General features: G+C 48.2%; 1 protein-coding gene across 1 annotated transcript in view; it reads left to right on the top strand.

Annotated features, from left to right (window-relative positions):
* Positions 1–17,793, top strand: part of CCNJL (cyclin J like) — a 63,614-nt gene that overhangs the window by 13,158 nt on the left and 32,663 nt on the right. The window contains exon 3 of the mRNA XM_061151868.1: positions 16,832–17,045. Coding sequence (XP_061007851.1) covers positions 16,832–17,045 — 214 coding nt within the window. The remainder of the gene's footprint in view (positions 1–16,831; positions 17,046–17,793) is intronic.

The raw sequence follows: 17,793 nt of genomic DNA, 5'->3' as shown, positions 1-17,793 counted from the left end.
GCTTTATCATCACCTTTTTTCTTTCTTTAGGCGTTTTTTTCCCCCTCTTGGATCAAGATGCAGACCAAGATGCAGATGCAATGCCCTTAACATTTCAGGGTTTCTTTTGCATGGTTACATTTTTTTTTTTTTTTTCTAATTTATTTGGCTGCGCTGGGTCATAATTTCACCCTGTAGGATCTTTAATTGTAGCATGTGGGATCTAGTTCCCCGATCAGGGATCAAACCTGGGCTGTCAGCATTAGGAGCTCGGAGTCTTAGCCATTGGACCACCATGGAAGTCCCTACATGGTTTCTTTTAAGATGGGCCATAAATTCTGGGGGAATTTTGGTCAAATCACTAGCAGCACCTTCCCAGCTAGGAATCCTCTCTGGAAGCCTGTTTTGGGTGAAGGGGATACAACAGTCAGATCAGGAGGAAAGTGGCCTGGCTCTGAGTCTGGGAAGGCAAATTCTGGCTCATTTCCTTGGACTGTCCCATGCCTTGTTGGCTGACCACTTCTTTATCAGGCAGTGCTGTGGTTTTTCCAGTAGTCATGTATGGATGTGAGAGTTGGACCATAAAGAAAGCTGAGCACCAAGGAATTGATGCTTTTGAACTGTGGTGTTGGAGAAGACTCTTGAGAGTTCCTTGGACTGCAAGGAAATCAAACCAGTCAATCCTAAAGGAAATCAACCCTGAATATTCATTGGAAGGAGTGATGCTGAAGCTTAAACTCCAATACTTTGGCCACCTGATGTGAAGAACTGACTCATTGGAAAAGACCCTGATGCTGGGAAAGATTGAAAGCAGAGGGAGAAGGGGACAACAGAGGATGAGATGGTTGAATGGCATCACCGACTCAGTGGACATGAATTTGAGCAAGCTCTGGAAGGTGGTGACGGACAGGGAAGCCTGGCGTGCTGCAGTCCATGGGCTTGCAAAACTTCGTGCGTCACCCACAGACACCGAGAAGCTATACAGAAGATATCACAGCCCCTGGCCTCACTCCTGGGGGGTTATTCTTTGTACAACTGAAGATAATCATCTCAGACCACTTCTGGCCATTGTATTTGTCAATGGTCGTAATGGCCAGTGAAAGTTAGCAAAGCTCTTCCCCGTTAATGGGTGCTTGTTGTGTGCCTGACTTACGTTACCTTCCATTATCTAAATCCTCTGCTGCTGTTGCTGCTAAGTTGCTTCAGTCGTGTCCAGCTCTTGTGACCCCATGGACTGTATTACGCCAGGCTCTTCTGTCCATGGGATTCTCCAGGCAAGAATACTGGAGTAGGTTGCCATGCCCCCCTCCAGGAGATCTTCCCAACCCAGGGATCGAACCTGCGTCTCTTAAGTCTTCTGCATTGGCAGGCAGATTCTTCACTGCTAGTGCCATGTGGGAATCCTCTAAGTCCTCTAGTAGGTACTAAATTATCTTCATTTTACCTCCACTTTACAGATGAGACAGATGCTAAAGTTTACAGAGTTAAATAAACTTACCCAAGGTCATGCAACAGGTAGATGAAAGAACCAAGATTTGAACACAGGCAGACTGGCTCCAAAGTGCACACTCTTAACCATTATACCCATGATGACATCCCATTGCCTGGGAAAATACGAAAAGCTTCCAAAAGAAGGTGAGCCGTAGAGGAATTTCATCTACTAGGGCCCAGGGCTGCAGCATATGGTGGTCATGCATTGGTGGTCTACCTAGGGCAGTCTGGTGAATAGTGGGCGGGCAGGTGAACCAGGAGTATTGGCTCTGGGATGTGGGTCTCAGTAGACATTTACACTTATCCTGAGACATAGAGAACTCTGAGGAGTGGGGACTGGATTACTGGAAAATATCCTTGGCCTTGAAGACCTGGGTGTTGGCAGTGTTCCAAAGATATGGCCTCTAAACCAGGGCAGGAAGTGGGAAGACTTGAGCGTATTAGGCAGTAGGATCATAGGAACCAGTTAACAGAGTGAAAGATTCAATGTTTCTTACTTGTTGGAACAAAGTGATTTTCCATTGCTGAGGGATTGGCCTTTTTCATGGTGAAGATTGTTGTTGGAATGCTCCTTCCAGCAATTGCTAGTTTCTGTGTAATTTTTCAAGGCTCCCACTGCCCTCTAAATTAAGAGAGTAGGCGTTTATCGGGTACCACATGCCAGACATTGATGAATGTTTGATGCATGTTATCTCATTTGATTGTTAAAGTTGCTTAATTTGGGAAAGGAGTACATCAAGGCTGTATATTGTCACCCTGCTTATTAAACTTATATGCAGTGTATATCATGCGAAATGCTGGGCTGGATGAAGCAAAAGCTGGAATCAAGATTGCCAGGAGAAATATCAGTAATCTCAGATATGCAGATAACACCACCCTTATGGCAGAAAGTGAAGAAGAACTAAAGAGCCTCTTGATGAAAGTGAAAGAGGAGAGTGAAAAAGCTGGCTTAAAACAACATTCAGAAAACTAAGATCATGGCATCCAGTCCCATCACTTCATGGCAAATACATAGGGAAAGAATGGAAACAGTGACAGACTTTACTTTTTGGGGCTCCAAAATCACTGCAGATGGTGACTGCAGCCATGAAATTAAAAGACGCTTGCTCCTTGGAAGAAAAGCTATGACCAGCCTCGACACATATTAAAAAGCAGAGACATTACTTTGCCAACAAAGGTCCATCTAGTCAAAGCTATGGTTTTTCCAGTGGTCATGTATGGATGTGAGAGTTGGACTATAAAGAAAGCTGAGCACCAAAGAATTGATGCTTTTGAACTGTGGTGTTGGAGAAGACTCTTGAGAGTCCCTTGGACTGCAAGGAGATCCAACCAGTCAATCCTAAAGGAGATTAACCCTGAATATTCATTGGAAGGCTTCCCTGGTGGCTCGTAGGTTAAAGTGTCTGCCTCCCAATGTGGGAGACCCTGGTTCGATCCCTGGGTTCGATCCCTGGGTCGGGAAGATCCCTTGGAGAAGGAAATGGCAACCCACTCCAGTGTTCTTGCCTAAAGAATCCTATGGATGGGGGAGCCTGGTAGGCTACAGTCCACGGGGTCGCAAAGAGTCGGAGATGACTGAGTGACTTCACTTTCACTTTCATTCATTGGAAGGACTGATGCTGAAGCTGAAACTCACTTTGGCCACCTGATGTGAAGAACTGAATCATTTGAAAAGACCCTGATCCTGGGAAAGATTGAAGGCAGGTGGAGAAGGGGGCAACAGAGGATGAGATGGTTGAATGACATCACTGACTTGATGGGCATGAGTTTGAATAACCTCCGAGAGTTGTTGATGGACAGGGAAGCCCGGCGTGCTGCAGTCCAAGAGGTCGCTAAGAGTCAGACACAACTGAGGGACTGAACAGAAATAAAATGTCCTGACCAAGGCAGAGTTAGTTCTTGCATGCTGTTCCACCTTCATTCTTTCATTCAGCACGTTTTTTAGCAGCTGATCACGTGCCATGCACTGCTAGCCACTGGGTATATAAGTGGTGAGCAAAACAAAATTCTCCACCTTCATGGAGCTTACTGCCAAGCATCAGGCTCACATGAAGTGCGTGTAAAGCGCAGAGATATGCCCAGCTCCATCACAGGAGGACTGGGTCAGCAAGACAGCAAATGGGGACTATAGTAGATTCCTAGGGCTACCTCAAACTGGGTGACTTACAATAGCAGAAGTGTATTCCCTTGTAGTTCTGGAGGCCAGAATTCTGAAATCAGAGTGTTTACAGCATGGTGCTCCCTTCAGAGGCTTGCAGGGAGGATCCTTCCTTGCTTCTTCCAGCATATGGTGGTTGCTGGCCATGCTCAACATTCCTTGGCGTGTAGCTTCATCAGTCTGTTCTCTGCTTCCATCCTCACCTGGCCCTCTTCCTGTGTTTGTCTTTGCCTGGTCTTCCCTCTGTGTGTCTGTGTGTCTCTGTTTTCTCTTCCTATAAGGACACCAGTCATTGGATTAGGGCCCACTCTAATCAGGTATGACCTCATTTTATCTTGATTGCCTCTGTAAAGACACTATTTCCAAATAAGGTCACGTTCTAGGGTTCTGGGTGGGCGTGAATCTGGCGGAGATGCTATCCAACTCAGTACGGGGGGGTGGGGTGGGGGGCAGCCTCCATGTTTCAGTTGATCCCAGATCACCTGTGATCAACGCCACAGGTGTGGGAGCCCAGATCAGCAGGGGACTGGAATCCCAGCTGGAGCAGCTGGGGCTTAGTGGTGGTGGTTACCACTACCGACCCGTTTCTGGCTGCACAGTAGGGTCAGGATGCCCAGGAGAATGCATCAAAAGGAATCTGGAAATTAGGGCAGGTAGCTGAAAGTGTGGCGTAAAAGCCACAGCTTTGGAATAGTGACTCAGGGGAAAAGGAGAAGAGTTGTGAGGGTTGAACCTATTGCAAAGAACCAGCATGGAAGGGGGCACACCATGACCCCTGCCCCTAGGTGACAGAGGGTGTGGAAGAATGAGGGGCACCTCCAGTTCAGAAGGTGTGGGACAGCGTTGTATCAGGAAGAGCTCGGGGGGGGGGGGGGTGGCATTTTATGGGGGGGGGGTGTAAGGGTGTCACCCTGGGAGTGGGGGGAGGGGGTTGCTCAGACTTGCCTTGTGCCCTGAAGGGCAGTGGCTCTGTCTCCTGGGAATGAGGAAGTGTGTTTGGAGCTGGCCCTCCTATGATTTGCAGACTTCGGGGGGCCCCATGAGAGGTGGGGTGGCTTGGGGTGACCTCTCTCTGCTGGAAGGAAGCTGCAGGCCAGACATCAGCAGGAGAGGATGTGACCAGCCTTGCTGGCTTCATGTACCGCAGGCCACCCTCTCGAGGATGTTGAAATAATGTTCCCGCAGAGAAGTTGATTCTTTACGGAAAATGCCTCCTTGGGCTCTATGAAGCAATCGGTTCAAGAGGGGGAGGGAGGGGTTGGGTGATCCTCTGGCTTTGCAGGGCCTCCCAGGTCTCCGGCCTGTCCTCCTGAGGCCTCTGAAGAATCAGCCCACCCCTCCCGTTTCTCTCTCCCTTCCCATTTGCAAGTCTCCACTTCCTGCTGGTCACCTTGGTTACCCACGGTGTTTCTTCACCGTCTTGCTGCTCTTTGTTCTCAGGCGGACTCAAGCCCTGGAGCTGTTTCCCAAGCAGCTGGCCCGGTGCCTGGGCCCAGCCTCCCTAGGGAGGCAGCAGTTGGCAGCAGGGAGGAAGAGCTTGGTGGGAGGCACTGGGAGGAGACCCCGAGTGAGTTTCTATCAGTGGCTGGTGTGGGAGGGCAGCTCCTCCCTGCTCTGCACCTTGGCCTGTTTATGCAGCAGTTGTCACACTCAAAGCCGTGTCCCACCCCAGGCCTGGCCAGCTCCTCTGATGTCCACGCCAGGATTTGCCACTGACCTGCACTGTGGCCTGGGTCATTGCACTTCCGAGCCTCAGTCTCCTGGGTTCTGCTAGTGTTAGTGGCAGTTCCCCTGCCTGGGTTCAGTTGTTGGGGGGCATCTCTGTGTAGAGAAGCAATGTCAGAAGGGCACGTAACGAGACTTGTATGGACTCACAGTTATCTCCCCGTGTGGGATTACTGGTGATTTAATGTTCTTAGTACTCATTGTATTTTCTAAAATTTCTATAGTGGTGGTGCTGCTGCTGCTGCTGCTAAGTCACTTCAGTCGTGTCCGACGCTGTGCGACCCCATAGACAGCAGCCCACCAGGCTCCCCCATCCCTGGGATTTTCCAGGCAAGAGTACTGGAGTGGGCTGCCATGGCCTTTATTTTATAAATGGTTTCATATAACATTATTTTGGAAGGAAAACACAAGCCTAAATTATCCCATGGAGGCCCCAAAACATAGTGTTAAGAGCACAGAGTCAGAAAGCCCAGATTCAGATATGTCCTTCATTAACTGGATGGCCTTCAGCAGGTTACTTAGTTTCTCTGAGCCATCCTGGTCTGGAGCACCAGGACGCCAATGATCCCCATCTTGTGGGCCTGTTGGAGGATGAGAGGACAAAATGCATGAGACATAGTGTCTGGCTAATGACATATAAGCTTTCAAATTATGTATATGATACATATATATGAAATGGGAGGTTATATAAAACTATTTGTCATAATGAGCAAATCCAGATTCTTATGAAGACCAGAGGGGAGGTATAATCCAGGAGAAAGAGAAAGCTCTGTCCTTGCCTTGGGGTAGTATGTACCTCAGTCTATCTAGTAACAACAGAGGTTATCAAGGAGGAACCCAGGTCTGTGTTTATGGAGGACAGGATGCTGCCAAAGTTGTATATATATTTGTGTGAGATAGGCTTCCCTGGTGGCTTAGCAGTAAAGAATCTGTCTGCAATCAAGGAGTTGCTGGAGACACGGGTTCTATCCCTGGGTTCGGAAGACCCCCTGGAGGAGGGCATGGCAACCCACTCCAGTATTCTTGCCTGGAGAATCCCGCCCATGGACAGTGGAGCCTGGCGGTCTCCGGTTCACAGAGTTGCAAAGAGTCGGACACGACTGATGTGACTGAGCACGCATTCACGGCACATGCGTGAGATGGGACGGGGCAGGCGGGGGTTAATCTGGGGCCCAGTCCCCGGACCCCTCAGGGCAGGGCACCCAGCACCCGGCTGCCTGGGACTTCTGTGGCTGGCGTCTTTGACCTCCTGTGCCCCTCCTAGCCTCCTTAATACCGCTGCCACGTGGGGGTTCTTACCAGGGGTCATTCTGCAGGTGGAGGCTGTGGTTGTCCATCTCAGCAAACTTTTCAGCTAGTCTCTAAGTTTAGAGTTATCAGATTACTAGGCAGTGTGCCAGGGATTTTCACGAGTCTTGCCTTGCAGATGGGCTGGGGTCCCAGCTGCCAGCACCGTAAAGCACCGAAAAGGGTGGGTGAGGGTGATAGTGGTCAGTGGATAAATTTAACCCAGAGTTTCTCAGAACTGTGAGTTTTGTCTGAACAAATGTTTCTGGGCCTCTAATGGGCTAATATATGATGCTTTTTAGGAAGGAGCAATGTAGTAGTGGGCTTCTCTGGTGGCTCAGAGGTAAGAATCTGCCTGCAGTGCAGGAGACTTGCAGGAAGACGCCACTTTGTTCCCTGGGTCAGGAAGATCCCCTGGTATAGGAAATGGCAACCCACTCCAGTATTCTTGCATGAAGAATCCCATAGACAGAGGAGCCTGGTGGGCGACAGTACGTGGGATCACAAAGAGTTGGACATAGCTGAGTGACTGAGCATGCACACACAATGTGGTATGCAGTGTTTCCCAAACTAATGGCCCACAGAATCCTCTTCTTCAGGGGCTGGGGTGTCATGGGACACATGTCAGGAAGCAGTGTTTTTGGAATGACCAAGTATGGAGGGTATGATTTAGATTCTTAAAGCTCCCAGTCCTCTATAAACACTGACCTGCTTCTTCCTTGGTTACCCTATGTTGCTGCTGGGTAGACTGAGGCACAGGCCACCGCAAGGCAAGGACAGCTTTCTCTTTCCCCTGGAATTCAGCATCACCCCCAACCCCACCCCTACACTGCCGGGTTTTGAGTGCTTAGAATCGCATCACCCACACCCTTATCCCCACACCATCAGGCTTTGAGTAGTTTGAATTGCCCTGCTAGATGAATAGTTTTATTCAACATAAGATCAGGAGTAACTCGTTTTTTCCTGCCTTTTCATTTCAAGTGTTTACCGTTTCCAAAATTTGGAGATTATAAGAATTGAGTATCTCTTTTGTGTCAGGCATTGGTGTCCCAGAGCTGAACAAGACGAACCCAGTCCCTGCCCTCATGATGTCTGCAGTCAGGGGTGAAGAAGGACAGTGGACTGATGGATGGAGGGATGGATAGAAAGTCCTGGATGCCCCTGAGTTCTGACAGGGGCATGCCCTGGGGACACTCTCTTCAGAAGTGACTTTTAAGTTGAGATCGGCAGGAAGAGTGGGTTAATAGGCAATTAGAAAGTAACACAGTGCAGGACACCACTAGGGGTCAAATGAAGACTTCCTTTCCTCCCATCGTGAGAAACCAGGGGTGACTGGCTGAACTTTCACAGTGCATGTGACCTTCAGAGCCCTCTGAGGTTAGCCTCAAAGTGTGAGCAGAGCCTGAGTGTGAGGAGCACACTCTGAATTTCCTGCCCATCTGTCCTGCAGCAGTGACAGGCTGGGGTCCCCGCCCAGCTCTCCTGGCTGTGGGCTCCGGGTCTATCAGACTGCCCTTGGAGCTGGCCTCACTCCTGTTCCCAGACACATCTGAGCCCAGCACAAGTGTGCAGGGTTTGCCACCTCTGCCAAGGTCAGTGCCTCAGTGCTGGGGATGAGGGAGGGGTCTGGACGCCTGGGCTCCGGGCGGCCCTGCCGCCTCTGTGTGTAACTTGGTTTGGGGCTTCATGTTGGTCATGATTCACTTGTCCCTGGTCTTTCTCGGGGCCCTGCCCCTCTCAGGCAGTCCTCTTTCTGCTTTGGAAGCCTCTGGAAGAGCCCTTGGGCAGGCAGGAGAGTGTTTCTAAAGGACTCCAGCCTGTCTTAACACCCATCACCTTCCTCTCCTCCAGGATGGCACCTCTGGGGTTTCTCATCCCGGGACTGTCCCCCAACTATGTTGGTTACCCCCAGGGAAGAGTGCAGGACCAGGCAAGGGAGACCTGGGGGAGGAGGGCAGAGACGGCGCCAGGTGGAGGAAATTGGTGTTGCTTGGGTTGTACCTGTGTTCATCACAGAACACGCCATTCATTCATTAATACATTCATTCCCTCATTCAGCAGATGTTCATTTGCCCTTAACTGTACCAGATCAATCCCTGGCTTGGGAAGATCCCCTGGAGGAGGGCAAGGCAACCATTCCCACTATTCTTGCCCGAGAAATCCCACGGACAGAGGAGCCTGGTGGGCTACAGTCCATGGGGTCACAAAGGAATCGGACAGGACTTAGCAACTAAACAACAACAACTGAGATAGCAAAAGCAGGTTTTTGGTGTTTTTTTTTAAGGTGGAGTCCCACCTACCTGCCCTCCCCAACCCCATCACAACCATCTGTCTTTGTGCCCCCACCTGCTCAGACTGGGCAATCAACCTTCTGGAAGGGCAGACGAAAGCTCTCCCCATCTGGCTCAGGTGATAAAGGTCTAGGGAGGGAGAGTTTCAGGAAGCTCTGCCTGCCCCTCCGCCCCGCCCCTTCTCCGTGTGGCTTTTGTGCCGGCCGCGCTGATGCTGCCCCTGGCCCCACCACGAGCGGGGTCACCTTGCCAGGCCGGTTCCTGCCCCCTTTCCGCCCTCGCCAGCAGCTGCCTGCCTGCCTGCCTGCTCTTTTGTTTCTGGAATTCGGGCGGCTCAGCAGAGGGGCTGGCTTCGTGCACCCAGCTGCTTCGAGCTGCCTTAGGTCAAGAGTGCTCCGGGAGGAATGAGATCCTCAGAGCAAAGCCCTTGTAATGGATGCCTTCCCCCCCACCCCCGGCACCCTCCCCCTTTCAGTTGGGTTAGGGGAATAATTGGCCAGACTCTCAACTAAACAGGGTAGGCATGCTGGCGTCCTGGTTTGTTGTTCCTTTCCCAAAGAATCACCTGCTCTGAGGTGCTGAGCAGAAGCGAAGGCTCAGAGTCCTAATTTCCTTTGGCTCTCTGCAGAGCACGTGGAGGCAGGCTGTTTTCTCTGCTCCGCCACCCCCCTCTCCCCACCCTAGCCCAGCTGTAAACCCTCAGGTAGAACGTCTCCTTCAGCAGTACAAATCAGGTTCCTTTGAGAGCCCGACAGAGGCAGATAAGCTCAACTTATCTGAAGGTTGGTTGCCCAGTTTGAGGGAAAGGCAGGCCTAAGTGCTGTTAAGTGCCACACGCTTTACATTATGACCGTGTGACCTCCTTTTCAGGTGAGGACACTGGGGTTCAAAATTCACATGTCCAGGGTTAGTAAATAGCGGAGGTGAGATTCCACCCCAGAACTGCCTAACGTTACAATCCGTGCCGGGCTGTTCCCTTAAATGTGGAGGAGTGTATTTGGAACAGGGAGGGATATCCTTGTGTTCATTCTTATTTTTTGACTGACTTTGTGTTTTCAGGCAGTTTTAGGTTCGCAGCGTATTGAACAGAAGGTACAGAGACGTCCCCTGTACCCCGCCTCCCCTCCGCATCCACAGCCTCCTCCACTATCAGCAGCCCCCACCAGAAGGGTCCATTTGTTAACAGTCAGTGAACCTACAAATCGTCACTTGAATTCCAGAAACAAAAGAGCAGCCAGTGAGGAGCAGCTCAGGAAGCGCTCCTGTAGTGAACCTACATAAACGCATTACCCCAAGACCACAGTTTACACTGGGGTTCACTCTTGGTGGTGTACGTTCTGTGAGTTTGGGCAAATGTGGAATGACATGTCTCCACCGTTATAGACTGTACCAGCCCTGAAAGTCCTCTGTGCTCCCCGTTCGTCCCTCCCCCACCCAACCTCTGGCAAACCACTGATCTTTTTCTTCACTTTCTCCGTAGTTTTTCCTAGTCCAGATTGTCATATAGTTGGAATCATAGTATGTCGGCTTTTCAGATTGCCTTCTTTCACTTAGTAACATGCATGTACGTTTCCTCCTTGCCTTCTGATGGATGTTCATTCCTTTTTTTAACTTAGGCAGAGAATTTTTTTTTAACACCTGCCCCTGTGCCAGGCTCTGGGCAGTTGGTATTGGCAGGGTGGATGTGACTCCTGCTCTTTGCAGCTAGAGTTTAGCAGGAAGTAAACAAGTAAATTTAGTAAACAAGTAAATATCTGGCCTTGAAGAACAGCGTGCTTACAAGGGGCACCTGATTTAAAATGATGAGGGGTCAGAGAAAGCCTCTGTTTGGAAGTGACGATTAAACCTGTGTCTGAGGGACGAGCAGAAATGGAGCTGGGGAGCATCACAGACAGCTGTTCTCTTTCCTAGAAGCCTGCACACCCTTGAGAACAGCCTTTTCCATGAAGCCCTACCTGCTGACTCCTTCTTGAGCTGTTATTGCCTGTTCCAAAGGTCCGTAGCTGTTTTATGTACCGATGGCTTCCTCAGAGAATCCGCTCAAGCCAGTGGGCTCTTTCTGCAGGAGGGTGTGCAGGGGAAAGATGTACAGCATCTTGCTTTGAGCTTCTCCTACACAAGGAAAAATGCAGAGGATGGGAGCGAAGCTCTGTTGGGCTGAGCTAAAACCAGAGAGAAGTCAGGACATTGCATATCTGACTTCTCGTGTTTGGAGCCTTTGAATCGCCTGGATGAGGGCAGTGCAACCCGGGCCAAAGGTCACTTCGCTAATTTCCGTCAGCTGTTGCCTATGGAACACTAAGAATCTGAGATTGTTGTTGCTTCTTGTCAAGAGGCCTTAGAACCCTCTGCTTAAAGGAAATACCCAAGTAGGCTGCAAGCTTGTGGGGGCTGCTGGAGGGTGGGGAGGGGGTCCTGGTGATCAGAGGGCTGCAGCCGCAAATTGGCTGCTGCTACCAGCTGTCTGGCTATATACCAGGGTGAGGCTGACTGAGACATCTTCCCCGCAAGGCCACTCTGCTCTAAACCCTTCACTGTCATTGCCCTGCTCCAAACCCTTCGCTGGCTTCCATTGCCCACAGGACAGGCGGAATATCTTACGTGTTAAGTCCCTTCAGTCGCATCCAACTCTTTTGTGACCCCGTGGACTGTAGCCTGCCAGGTTCCTCCGTCCATAGGATTTTCTAGGCAAGAATACTGGAGTGGTTGCCATGCCCTTCCCCAAGGGATCTTCCTGACCCGGGGATTGAACCTGTGTCTCTTATGTCTCCTGCATTGGCAGGTGGGTTCTTTACCATCTTAGCAGGACACATAGACTGAGACCCTGTCCACCCTCGCAACCTGCTTTGTTCAGGCATACTCTCCCTCTCTGGCTTGTCCAAGGGCTCCAGCTTCCCCAGATGGGACACCAGTGTGGCCTTGCAGGTGCTGTGTTCCCAGCTGAACTTCCTTTTCCCCTTCATCTTCAACAGGTTAGTTCCTAGACGTCCTTCTAGAATCTGACTAGACAGGTCTCCTTGAGGTTCCCACTGACTTGCTACTCTATACAAGTGGCCACACCTTCCCCTGCGACCTGGGCAGTCAGTACTCACCACTGCAGTCCCTCCCTTCTTTTCCCCCCCTCCCTTCCTTCACTCCTTCGCCGTTTAATTCCAGGCATCTGACCATGTTTTTGTCACACCAGGGCAGTGGCAAAACAAGGAGGAGTAAGAGCAGACCCAGACTCGCACCCTCAAGGAGCTCGAAGTCCCATGGTGGAAGCATGAATCCATCAAACAATGAAGATGAAAAATACCCGAAGAAGTCAAATCTGTTCCTTAAAGAAGTGAAGATTTTGTCCATGATTTTAAAAGCCTACACATAATAAATGCTGGCGAGGATGTGGAGAGAAGGGAACCCCTCTACACTGTTTTGTTGTTTAGTCACTAAGTCTTTGCGACTCTGTGAACTGTAGCCCACCAGGCTCCTCTGTCCGTGGGAGTTCCCAGGCAAGAAAACTGGAGTGGGTTGACATTTCCTTCTCCGGGGGTATCTTCCCGACCCAAGGATAGAACCCACGTCTCCTGCATTGCAGGTGGATTTTTGACCACTGAACCACCAGGGAATGGAATGTAAATTGGTGCAGCCACTGTGGAAAACAGTATGGACGTTCCCTAAAAAACTAAAAAAAATAGAGTTGCCATTATCATCCAGCAACCCCAATCCTGGGCATATATCCAGAAAAGATGAAAGTTCTATCTCTAAAAGATACATGCACACCAGTGTTCATAGCAGCACAATAGCCAAGACTTGGGAGCAACCTAAATGTACATCAACAGATGAATGGATAAAGAAGATGTGGTACATATATACAGCACATAATAATACAGATTATTATTCAGCCATTAAAAAAAGAAATGAAATAATGCCATTTGAAGCAGCCATTATCATGTGACTTACTAAATGAAGTAAGTCAGGTAGAGAAAGACAAATATGTGGTATCACTTATATGTGGAATCTAAAAATAATGTAAATGAATTTATTTATAAAACAGAAATGGACTCATAGACATAAAAAACAAACTTTGTTACCAAAGGGGAAAGGAGTGGTGGATAAATTAGGAATATGGTATTAACAGATGCATATAAAATATTTAAAGAATAAAGATTTACTCTGTAGCACAGGGAACTGTATTCAGTATTTTGTAATAACCTATAGTGGAAAAGAATCTGAAAAAATATGTATGTTAGCTGAATTACTTTGCTGTAACCTGAAATTAACAAAATATTATGAATCAGCTATACTTCTATTTAAAATTGTTTATTAGAAAAGATTTTCTTCATGATTTAAAAAAATAATAAAAGGTTGAGGAAAAGGATACATTAAAATTCTTCTAGTCTCAGATCTAATATTTCTTGTTAGTTAAGCCCTGGGGTTTTAGGACTTTGTCACATTCATTTTCTTCATGTGTAATGTTAGGGACAGGAAATAATTGATCAGGCGTTGGGCACCTTCCATGATCACAGCTTTAGGGCTACTGAGAGAGTAGTGTTGTGGCCTCAGGTTCTGGGGGAATAAGTCAGAGAAGAGATCCTCGCTTGGAATCTCTACAGGGTTTGCATTCAGAGGGCAGACCTCCCCTCCCTCAGGGAAGACGAGCATCTTTACCAGTGTCCACAGCTTTCCTCTGCAGTGCTGATCCCGGTTTGGAATTCTGCAGTTGTCTTACCCTTTGATGGTCATCTCTTTCCAGCAGGGCCATAAACTCCATTAGAGTGGGTGATGTGCCCATCTAATTTTTTTTTTATAACAACTTTTTTGAGATACCATTCACATACCATAACATTCACCCTTTTGAAGTACACATTCAGTTGCTTTTAGTGTATTCACAGAGTTGTGCAACCATTGACACTATCTAATTTAAGAACATTTTCATTATTCCTAAAAGAACCCTCAATCCATTAGTAGGTTCCCTCTGCCGTTAACCTTCCCACGTGCCGCCAGCTTCCTGCAGTCACTAATCTACTTTCTGTTTGTACGGATTTGTTACCAGAAGGGGGACCCCTTCCAGGGCCCAAGAGTGGGCTCTTGTCTAACACTCGGAAGCAGATTGTCCGAGGAGACACATGTCCTTACAAAGCAAGAGACTTTATTGGGAAGGGGCGCCCAGGCAGAGAACAGTGGGATGAGGGGACCCAGGAGGGGGTTCCCTGCTCCTGGGCAGAGGGTTCCTCTGCCACATGGCTCACAGTCTCAGTTATTATGGTCATGGGATTAGCTTACCAGGTTGTCTGTGGCCAGTCATCTTGCTCATGCCCACTTTGGTCTGACTAGGGTCCTTCCTGGTGGCGCCACGATCTCTCTGCCAAGGGAGGGTTTCTGGGAGGTTAGCAGAACGTACTGTGGCTTGGTGATTCCTCTCTCCTTTTGGCCCCTCCCAAATTTTCCTGGTTAGTTTTCAGTGGCAGCACTGTCTTCCTTATGGGGACCTTCCTGTTGTGAGACAGCTCATGCAAGTGGTTATTACCATGCCTGACCAAGGCAGACAGTTTTGGTCTACAGTTCCCTAATATTTTCCTGTGCTGCACATTCCATATAAAGAGAGTCCTATGATATGTGACCTTTTATGACTGGATTTTTTTTTCACTTAACGTAAAGTTCTCAAGTTTCATCCAAGTTGTAACACATATCAGTATTTCATTCCTTTTTGTGGAATAATAATATTCCATGGGATGGGTATTCCATATATTTCCATTCATCAGTTGGTGGACACTTAGGTTGTTTTCATTTTGGGGCTATTATGAATAGTGCTGCTATGAACATTCCAGTACGAGTTTCTGTGTGGTCATCTGTTTCCATTTCTGTTGAGTATACACCAAGGATTGGAATTGCTAGGTCATGCGGTAACTCTTTTACATTTTGAGGAGCTGCCAAATCATTTTCTCACAGTGGCTGCACCATTTTTCTTTCCCACCGGTAGTGTATGAGGGTTCCAATTTGTTCACATTCTCACCAACATGTGTTTATTTTCCATTTTTGTTTTTATAATAGCCATTCTAATAGATGTGAAGTGGTATCTGATTGTGGTTTTGCTTTGCATTTTCCTAAAGATTAGTAATGTTGAGCATCTTTTTGTGTGCTTATTGGCAATTTCTATACCTTCTTTGAAGAAATATCTGTTCAATCATTTGCCCATTTTTAAATTGGGTTGTTGGTCTTTTTATTGATGAGTTGTGAGAGTTCTTTGTATATTCTGAATTAGAGTCTCTTACTGATCTATGATTTCCAAATATTTTCTCCCATCCTGTGGGTTATCTTTTCGTCTTCTAGATGGTGTCTTTTGCAAGTTTTAAATTTTGAAGTCCAACTTATGCAGTTTTTTTTTTTCTTTTTGGTTCCTTCTGTTTTGTATGTCATATCAAAGAAACCACTGCCTAACCTAATCATAAAGATTTGCTCCTTTTTTTTTTTTTTTTAAGAGTTTTATAGTTTTAATCTTACATTCATGTCTGTGTCTATCTCATTCCTGATTATACCCCCTCTGCCTAGAATAATGCCTGATATATAGAAGTTACTTGATACCTATTGAGTGAAATGAATGAATTGGTATCTCTTAAATGAGTGAATGAACAGATATCTCCTTGTCCCAAAGCTATTCACAGCCCCAGGGTTAAAAGAGGGTGTTAGACAGGGGAGGGTCACTGGTCTGTTTTAATCTCATCCCCCAGTTAACCTGCCCTTAGTGGACACTCACAGTTCCTTTTCTGCAGTTTTCTTCTTTCTGTTTTTCCTGGATTTTTGCTTCTTTTTTGTTCCCCCTTTTGACAAAATGTTGCTAAGACGTTTCCTAAGTAAATTGTGTCTGGTCTGCTTGCTTAAATGTATGGTAGAGGTATAAGAAAATTTTTTCATTCATCAAAATCTTGGGTGAGATAGTTCTCTTGTTGCATTTACTTGTGTTAGACTGATAAATTCAGATGACACAGTAGTACATAAATTACGAAGGAAGAGTCACCTCCTCAGGGGACATATGATGGCTAGAACTTACTTTTAGAAAAAGTGTATGTATAGAGAAAGAAGAGGTAAGATAACAACTAATGAATCTGGGTGAAGGCTCTTTGGAGTCCTCTGTACTCTAGTTTTCATTAGGCTGGGCCAGGTCTGAGTTGCGGGACTCAGGGTCTCTGATTTTCATTGTGTCATGCAGGGTGCTGTAGTTGTGGCATACGAGATCTTTAGTTGTGGCGTGTGAACTCTTAGTTGTGGCGTGTGAAGTCTTAGTTGTGGCGTGTGGGATCTAGTTCCCTGACCAGGGATTGAACCTAGCCCCCCTGCATTGGGAGCGTGGAGTCTTAACCACTGGACCACCAGGGAAGTCCTTGTGCTCAAAATTAACAATTTTTCTTACACTGAATTTTTTTCAAAACAGTGTTTCTCACAATCCCACCCATAGAGGAAATTAAGCTGAGGACCCTGAGAGGTTGCTGGGTACTTGGGGCTTTACATCCATTTTTCATTTTATCCTCAGCTGTTGGAAAGGAAGCCAAGGTGAAGGTGGACTGACCAAGGTCATACAACCTGCTTGAGTGGAAAAACCCGAATTTGGATTTGAGACTCCCAGCTTAAGTCCTCCTATGTGTTTTATGGCCTGTGCATCTCAGGCAGTCAACCTTTTGCTGGGAATGACCAGGCTATCACCCTTGCCTCTGTCTTCACGTTCTTGACAGTTCACGAGCCTATGCTCAGCGAGGGTGGGAGGAAGATGGTCCAAGACTTTCTAGAACAGAGTGACTGCCATGTGGGACTTGAAGGAAAGTGAAGAGGGAATGGAGGGAATTGATGCTCCCTCACCAGCCAGCAGGTGGGCCCTGAGGCTCCCGGGAGGCAGCCCTGACCTCCTCTTCTGCCCTACCTGTTCCAGGAGCTGAAGCTGCCCACCTTCCGAGCCCACTCCCCGCTCCTGAAGAGCCGCCGATTCTTCGTCGACATCTTGACCCTGCTGAGCAGCCACTGCCAGCTCTGCCCCGCTGCCCGGCACCTGGCTGTCTACCTGCTGGACCACTTCCTGGATCGCTATGACGTCACCACCTCCAAGCAGCTCTACGCCGCGGCGGTCTCCTGCCTCCTGCTCGCAAGTACGTGGAACCCGCCTCCTTCCCTGTGCCGTGCCCTCCCGCTCCATGAGCCCACGTGCTCCCGAATTGTTCTACATTTCCGTGGTCTTTGTGCGTCTTCTGTATTCATCCTTAGCTGAATGCGAAGAAGTGAAGCTGCTCAGTCGTGTCCAGCTCTTTGTGACCCCTCCTCCATCCATGGGATTTCCCAGGCAAGAATACTGAAGTGGGTTGCCATTTCCTTCTCCAGGAGATCTTCCTGGCCTAGGGATCAAACCTGGGTCTCCCGCACTACAGGCAGACTCTTTATTGTCTGAGCCACCAGGGAAGCATTTAAAATGTACCAGACTATAAGGCATAAGGATTTTAGCAACTTGATCTTAAAAGAATCAACATAATGACTCTAGAAGACAGATGTTTGAGTACCTGCATTTCACCGAGGCGCAGAGAGGTTAAGAAATTTGCCTTGGATCTATAGCAGATAGGATTTGAGCCCAGAAATGCACGATGCCAGAATCTGTGTCTTAACCCCATATTACCTCCTTTCTGACATATAGGGCCTCTGAATGTGCTAGGTGGGTGGGTGGGGAACTCTAGCAACCATTGTCCTTAGACGTGTTTAGAAATGTGACTGCTTGTGTGGGTCCCAAGCAGGACCCTTCATGTATTTGTCAGGCCTGGGCACAGGCCTCTTTCAATGAGGCCTCACTAAAACACAGCGTGGCTTTGACCATCTGTCTGTCTGCCTAGGTAGGAAATGAACATGCTC

The sequence above is a fragment of the Dama dama genome, chromosome 9 (genome assembly GCF_033118175.1).
Source record: "Dama dama isolate Ldn47 chromosome 9, ASM3311817v1, whole genome shotgun sequence".
Lineage (NCBI taxonomy): Eukaryota > Metazoa > Chordata > Mammalia > Artiodactyla > Cervidae > Dama > Dama dama.
This window is presented reverse-complemented; position numbering and strand designations above follow the sequence as displayed.